A 7611-nucleotide genomic window follows, 5' to 3' on the forward strand; every position below is an offset into this window, starting at 1 on the left:
GCGCACACACACACACACACACACACACACACATATATATATATATATATATATATATATATATATATATATATATATATATATATATATATATATATTTGTATCTATACATTTGTATGTATGTATAATATGTATATAAACATACATATTATATCCATGCACACACAGTTTATATACATATTAATTATATACATGTACACACACACACACACACACACACACAAAAGAAATCTTTGAGAAAAAGCATCTATTTTTTAATAGACACTGAAGAGAAAGCTCATCTTTTGTCTTTTTTTGATTGACAAGCAGTTTCATAGCCTAGAGGAAAGGCTAGTGGAATATCTTTTGATTAGATACATGGATGTGTGCATTTGCTATGGTTAGGTGTGTTGTTTCCTCTTTCATGTCAATACGACTTGCTACAAGTTCTTTGAGCTCATCAATTTCATAGCTATGACTCAACAACATTTTGGGTATTTCTTTACTCTAAGGGTAGCCTTAGAATTTAGCTAGAATGCTAAAGAAGAGATGATGTAACATATATCAATCATCTCCCTTTAGATGATACTTAAACAATAAAATTTCTGGTAGCTTGACTAATCATTACATATTTCAATAGTAATCCATGCTACAAGCATTTTTAATTGTGTTTCAAACTCAGACTCAAACTCAAGGTTCCACTTTACACTTTTACGAGCCATCATAATACATGAGTGCTAAATGATAAGGAAGACTAGTCAAAACTATAAAGGCGTGCTTTGATGGAAATCATACTATGAAAACCAAGAATCTAGTAACTTGTAGTATTGATTGTGATCACTATTGCAACAAGCTATCACAATGCACAATATAAGAACGGAATTGTGTTAGGCTACATTGGAGGGAAATCAAACATCTATGGCATGTTTCAAGAAGCTACGAGCTAACATGGAAGGAGCACACCTACATATGAGGCTTCCTTTTTGGCCTTCTTTAACCTTTGTTGGCTACTAGTTAAGGCCATTGAGCTCTTCAAAGTAGGGTGGGAAGGTTTACAATTAAAAAAGGGCTTCAATCAATGGTGCTTGTGGAGTTGGCGCAAGAAGAGGGTGAGAGAAAGTGTGTATCGACATGAGTGGTACTCATAATTGTGGGGTGCTTTGCTTGTTTGTTTGTGAGTGTAGGAAGGTGATTATTGAGGCAGGGACGATCTCATGAAGACAAGGAGACGTATACAACTTTTGTGTAGCTTGAGAAGTTTCAATTTGACATTAAGTTTGGCAATAGTTGTTGTACCTATTAGAACATGAGGGTTGAGCTTTTGCTTTCCTTACCATATGGGAATGTTGCTAGATGAGAGTGTTGAGCTTTTTCAACACTGCAAAGTATCCTTCGTTTGGTACCTAGACAAATTCTTTTGCTTTGTCGTCGGATGAAGAAGTAATAGGAGCAGAACTAGACGTGGGTTGGCGATAGAACTTGCGCGTACGAAGCACAAGCCAGCCAGCGATGATAGTGCCCAGCGCACTCACCAGCGTCATGATGAGGAAAGTGAGGCGGAAGCAGGAGGGCCCAACACACACAACCTCTCGCTTGCTCCCGCCACCCACTCTCCCACTCACCATCCAATGCTGCAGCGCCACCGCCTTCCCTCCGGCCGCCGCCTCCGCCTGCACCGCCGCCTCCCGATCATACAGAAACCCCGCCACCCTCACCTTCAGCAAATACGACCCGAGCGGTGCCGCCAACGGCGCCACATTATACAGCGTCGCGTAGTGCTTCAGCCCAAATAGCTCTGATATTACTGCAAACAAAATGGGCCACTGCGCGCCGAAGCTCAACCCTTCGATTACTGACGCTGTATACAGGGCTCCCCGCATTGGAAATGCTAGTATGAGATGTCCAGCACATGATAAACCCACCACCACCATCAACAGCAGCGTCCGCGGAAACCTATACCGCCGCAACAACATCTCTGATATGTACCCCGACCCCACCCTGCCTAAGAAATTCCATATGCTTATCAATGACACACATGTGCTTATGCTCACTGCAGAATACCCTAATGATGCCCCTATCTGTCCCACATTGTCGATCGCCGTCAGCGTTGCTCCGATGCCGCATGTCGCAACCACAAACACTATCCACATATCCAGACTCAGCATGGCATGTGGAATGCTGAAATCCTCCCCTCTCTGTGGCCAGCTTTTGTAGAAATGCTTCACCGTTCTTATCCATTTTGAATCCTCATTTGGGTCTTCCAGCTTGTAGGCTGATATGGAGAATGAGGGATTGCCATTAGACTTTGCAATGCTAGCTGGCTCTCCCTCACCTTTCGACTCTTCGGCCGGTGTCATTGCCTCTTTCTCTTCCACGCTTTCGCGACCACCTTGGCCAGACTTCATGGGTGGTTGAATGCTACTCTGCAAAGAAGTTTCATCATTATGCACCACTGCTTGCTTCTTACTACATGTTTTGAACCCTTGATCTTTAAGCTCTTTTTCATTCTCTTCCTCGCATGCATCACTTCCACGCTCTGCCCGGATTGCGATCACCACATTCAATCCCACTAAGAGCAAGATGATCACTCCTATTATCTTATATGAGATGGAAGTCAAGCGAACTTGGTTCTCCACTATAATGATGAGCATGAGGAAAGCTGCAAGAAACAAGGCCAAGTAAAGGAAAGAGAAGAAGTGCTTGCCTTCTTTCTTGTCCTCGACGGGCTTTGTGGGTCGAACGACAAACATGCAGATGAAAGTCACTAGAGATGGAAGCCAGCCTAGAAGAAGAATCATGCCTTCTGTGTTTTGGGCATATAAAGCATGATAGATTTGTGTGAGAATGGCTGTGCTAAGCCCAATAATGCCCTTCACAAGCCCTAGAACCTCACCTCTACTCTCTGGAAAGTTTTTCACACATGTGACAACCACACCAGTGTTGAAGAAGCTCATAGAGTTCGATCCCACTGTCATGTAGAGATACATTTGCCAGAGGGGAGGCCGCGCAATGCGGTGCGTCACAGCCATCCACATCATGACGAAGCCGAATAGGTTCATGCATGAACCCACTCCAAGCACTATCCATGGAGGCAGGATTTCATTCAGCAATCCTGAGACAATACCCACATTGTTACCCAAATCTTTGAAGAAGCTCAAAGTGTCAATGGTTTCTTCATCATATTGAAGCTCTGCTTTGATGGCTTCGGAGTAGATTCCGAAGACATATGGACCGCCGGCGAATGCAAGGATGTAGAGGCAGACGACAACCACCATCCACCGTCCTTTGAGGACTTGCATTATAAACTGTCTGTTGAAGGGCTTCTTCTCCATGGTCAAGTCAAGCTAGAAAGGCTTTACAAGTATCTAAGGAGCTGACCTCAAGTACTCCTCAACTTGAAGGTATAATAGGCAGGGTGTTGACCAACAAAATTCACCTGAGGATATGTGTGTATGTGTACTTGCTTTTGGTGATAATTGCTAAGGAGAAAAGTAGTGATCCTTCATGTGGCAAATTCAAATGAAGGCACCACAGTATCTATATAGGTGGGGGATTAGGACAAAGAGTTAGAATTCAGGATATCTTAGAGTACCGGCATGCAGAGCGACGATCGGCGCGTGGCAAGACATGTGGAATGGCACTAGGGGATATGCAAGGAGCAAGGAATTGGAAGCTGAGAGAGTGAGGGTTGCTTAGTTTGATTGGATGAGAGGAGGGGGGGGGAGTCTACTTATAATCAATGGTGGGGATGGCAATGATTGTGGGTGGGGGTGTATGTGTGCTTGAGAGAGAGAGAGAGAGAGAGAGAGAGAGAGAGAGAGAGAGAGAGAATGTGTGTGTGTCTTTTGGGCAGCCTTTGGTGTATTGATTCAACTGTGACCACATGGGGTGGAAATCTAACATAATTGGATCCGAGTGTCATATCACGGTGTGGATGGATTCCTCACTTTGGAATGTTTGCAGCACTTTGAGGATTAGGCCCCGTGTCCCAATACAAGCCGAGTGAAACAGTGGAGTGGCTTATGGCTATTGGGACCATGAGAGAGTCGTGTTTGGTATAAAGCAGATTGCCCGTCTCTCTGTTCCTCCCATTATTGTGGAAGGATCATTAATACTTTGCTACCATCTCTTCATAATTAACTTCCTTCTAATAAATGTGTCAAATTTAGCACGTTGGTAAAAGCTTCTAGTCTGATTGTAAACATTAGTCTCAAGTTAGTCTAATGACAAAGACATTAGTCCAATGGTGATGACACTAGTCCAATGGTAAAGACATTAATCTAATAATTAGATTTTCTCGGCAAAGACCTACCCTGATGGTAATGACATTAGTCTAAAGTTATAGGCTTAGTTTAATGGTAAATACTACTTAGCCTAATGCTAAAGCCATTAGTCTTTAATGGTAAAGACTTAATCTAATTGTATCGGCTTCTTCATTCATACTTGGCTTCCATCTCTTCATCAACTTGCTTCCAATTGTGTCAAATTTTAACACGAGATCTTGATGGTGTCAGTCTTCTAAGTCCATTACAAACTCCACGTTGTGAGTTCAAATCCTAGTGGAGGCACCCTAGCTCTTCTTTCCATTAATGAGATAGCATCTCTCTTAACTTTCTGCAAATTGAACACAATATTTTGCTAGTAGTAAGGACTTAGTCTAGTGCTATAAGCACTTGAGTCTCTAGAGGTTGTGAGTTCAAATTCAAATGGAGGCAACTTTAACCTCCTTTCACCCGGGTCCCCCTCATAATGCATAAGTGTTGCACGTGAATATTCACCCCGAAGGGTTTTTCATACTACAAAGTGTTACAAAATTATATATAGAAGAGGGGTTAAAAAAAATGAAATTCTTATCAAAGTTACGGGTTTTTTTAAAAAAAAATTCATGGTAAAGTTTGTGCGGAGAGGGATTTAATAAATACCTCGCAAACGCACGTGCTTAAGTCATTTTTGAAAGGTGGAACCCCATGGCCTTTCACATACTCTACTAGTATAAGCACATGAGTTGTGCGTAGAAATTATAATGGACACACCCTTGATCTTTTTTGACTTGCTGGCAAGTGATTCCTTGTATAATCATTTTGAAGGGAGGGATCTTGCTATGCTCCCTCGATGCTCGAGGACCACCACACACTACCTTTGTGATGATCAAAGAGGATGCTTAACCCTCAAAGAGGTTGTGGACTTGAATCCTAATGGAGACACACCAAATTTACTTTCACTTGCTATGTGGCTCCTACCTTTGAGCACTCGAGTTAGTCACTCTAAGTTTAAATTAATCTCTAGAAGCACACACGGTCCTACCACCGTCACTCGATGATGTTCAAGCACCACACTATACTTTGCTTCCATCTCTTCATCTACTTGCTTCCAATTGTGTCAAATTTTAACACGAGATCTTGATGGTGTTAAAGACTTTCTCTAATGGTCTAGTCTTCTTCCAAGTCGATCACAAACTCCACGTTGTGAGTTCAAGTCCTAATGGAGGCACTCTAGCTCTTCTTTCCATTAATGAGATTGCATCTCTCTTAACTTTCTTCAAATTGAACACAAGATTTTGCTAGTAGTAAGGACTTAGTCTAGTGCTATAAGCACTTAAGTCTCTAGAGGTTGTGAGTTCAAATCCAAATGGACACAACTTTAATCTCCTTTCACCCGGGTCCCCCTCAAAATGTATAAGTAGAACACGTGAACATTTACCCAGAAGGGTTTTTATACCTCAAAGTGTTACAAAATTATATATACAAGAGGGATTAAAAAGATAAAAGTTTAACAAAGTTCTGGGTTTTTTCTTTTAAATTCATGTGGTGAAGTGTGTGCGGAAAGGGATTTTATAAATACCTCTTGAACGCACATGCTTAAGGCATTTTTGAAAGATGGCCTTTCACTTACTCTATTGGTATAAGCACATGCGTTGTGCGTAGAAATTATAATGGACACACCCTTAATATTTTTTGACTTGCTGGCAAGTGATTCCCCGTATAATCATTTGAAGGGAGGGATCTTGCTATGCTCCCTCGATGCTCGAGCACCACCACACACTACCTTTGTGGTGATCAAAGGGGATGCCTAACTCTCAAAGAGGTTGTGGACTTGAATCCTAATGGAGACACACTAAATTTACTTTCACTTGCTATGTGGCTCTTGCCTTTGAGCACTCGAGTTAGTCACTCTAAGTTTATATTAATCTCTAGAAGCACACACGATCCTGCCACCGTCACTCGATGATGTTCAAGCACCACATGCTACATCATGAGGGTCAAAGGAGATGCTTAAGAGTGGCTTTTGCCAATTGACTAAGGTCGTTCCACAACCATAATGATGGGGTACTACTGTGGACCAAAAATATGCTTTGAAAACATGTGTGGTTCCCTGTGTGCCAAAAAGTCGCCTCCTTTGCAAAAAAGATCCGGCCTTTTAAGTTAATCATTGCTCTTGTTTACCTTTGGGATTCTGCTTCTTAAAGCTTCTTATATAGATCCAATACAAAATTTTGTATAGCTTGCAAATACTTCCCCATTTTGCAAATCTTTCTAGTCCCACCTCATATCTTTGAGTGAACATAATATGTATCCCATCCTTGCAAATGAAACTACTCCTTTTAGTGTCATAATGACCCAAGGCGTTCACTAAGTAAATTTTTTTAATGTCATGTGCGCTTGCGAAAATGGATTATAATTACCCCTTATACCCCTCTTGTACAAATGAATATGTAATTCACAAGAAATTGAAATCCCTTCTGTTGAATGTACGTGCTATGTTACATATACTTTAGTGAACTCCCCGGGTGTCATAGTTTTTTTAAAAAAAATAAAAAGGAATTTGAGAAATTGCATTAGGTGAATACACATATTTCTATGATGGATCATCAGTGTCAATTCATTCTTTAAAATATAAACTATTGAGGAAGGTCTTCGCAAAGACAAGGGCTTACCAAATAAGGTATCCTGGTCTTTAAGAGAGAAAGTGAGAGAGGCGATTGAATACAAGTGGTGATATATTATCAATCAAGTGGTGATATATTATCAATCAGAGAGTGAAAAAGCTGTTTTTCATCTTTTGTTATTTTGGTGAAATATTTCCTTCAATAATCTAGACACCAATCAGACACCAATAAACCATCGAGGAGAGTACGAAACATGCGATCGCATTTTGTCCATATCTTGCTTTACCTTCCCTGGTATAAACCTCATACATGCACTCAAGTTCTTTGCCTTTAACAAAGTATAATGAAGAAAATGAGTGACTCCTTGAGAGCTATGCTTCACCTAGAGTTGTTTTCCTGGGTATATGGGCATGGTCTCTCCTTCTAGTGTGTGGTATTTGAGAAGCTAATTCAACTAGATTTCATGCCTCAATATTCCCTTTGAAACTGACTAAGATTTTTGTGTCTTATCCTTGAAAACATTCAAGATTCTCCCAAGGGTGGTCATCTAATCCATATATATTTCTTTTTGTAAATAATTATGTTTTTATGAACTATGCTTCAAATGGAGTTGTTTTTTTGAGGGCGTGTTTCTCCTTTTATTGAGTGTTACAAAGCTATTGGAAAGGCTAATTCGAATAGATATGATTCCTCAATATTCCTTTTGAAACTCACTAGATTTTTGTGTCCTATCTTTGAAAAAGCTC

At 40.8% G+C, this 7611-nt stretch overlaps 1 protein-coding gene across 1 annotated transcript; it reads right to left on the minus strand.

The window, feature by feature from the left end:
• Window positions 1-789: 789 nt before the first annotated feature.
• LOC147463454 (protein NUCLEAR FUSION DEFECTIVE 4-like) lies at window positions 790-3683 on the minus strand. Its single transcript, XM_086488972.1, has one exon. It carries the CDS (start codon window positions 3309-3311, stop codon window positions 1383-1385), a length of 1929 nt encoding a protein of 642 aa, XP_086345098.1. The 5' UTR covers window positions 3312-3683; the 3' UTR covers window positions 790-1382.
• Window positions 3684-7611: the final 3928 nt, after the last annotated feature.

This window comes from Adiantum capillus-veneris, chromosome 2, assembly GCF_014529385.1.
Source record: "Adiantum capillus-veneris isolate H3 chromosome 2, ASM1452938v2, whole genome shotgun sequence".
Lineage (NCBI taxonomy): Eukaryota > Viridiplantae > Streptophyta > Polypodiopsida > Polypodiales > Pteridaceae > Adiantum > Adiantum capillus-veneris.

Coding starts and splice junctions, on each gene's coding strand:
- LOC147463454 (XM_086488972.1), bottom strand. CDS start 3,311: ATGGAGAAGAAGCCCTTCAACAGACAGTTTATAATGCAAGTCCTCAAA.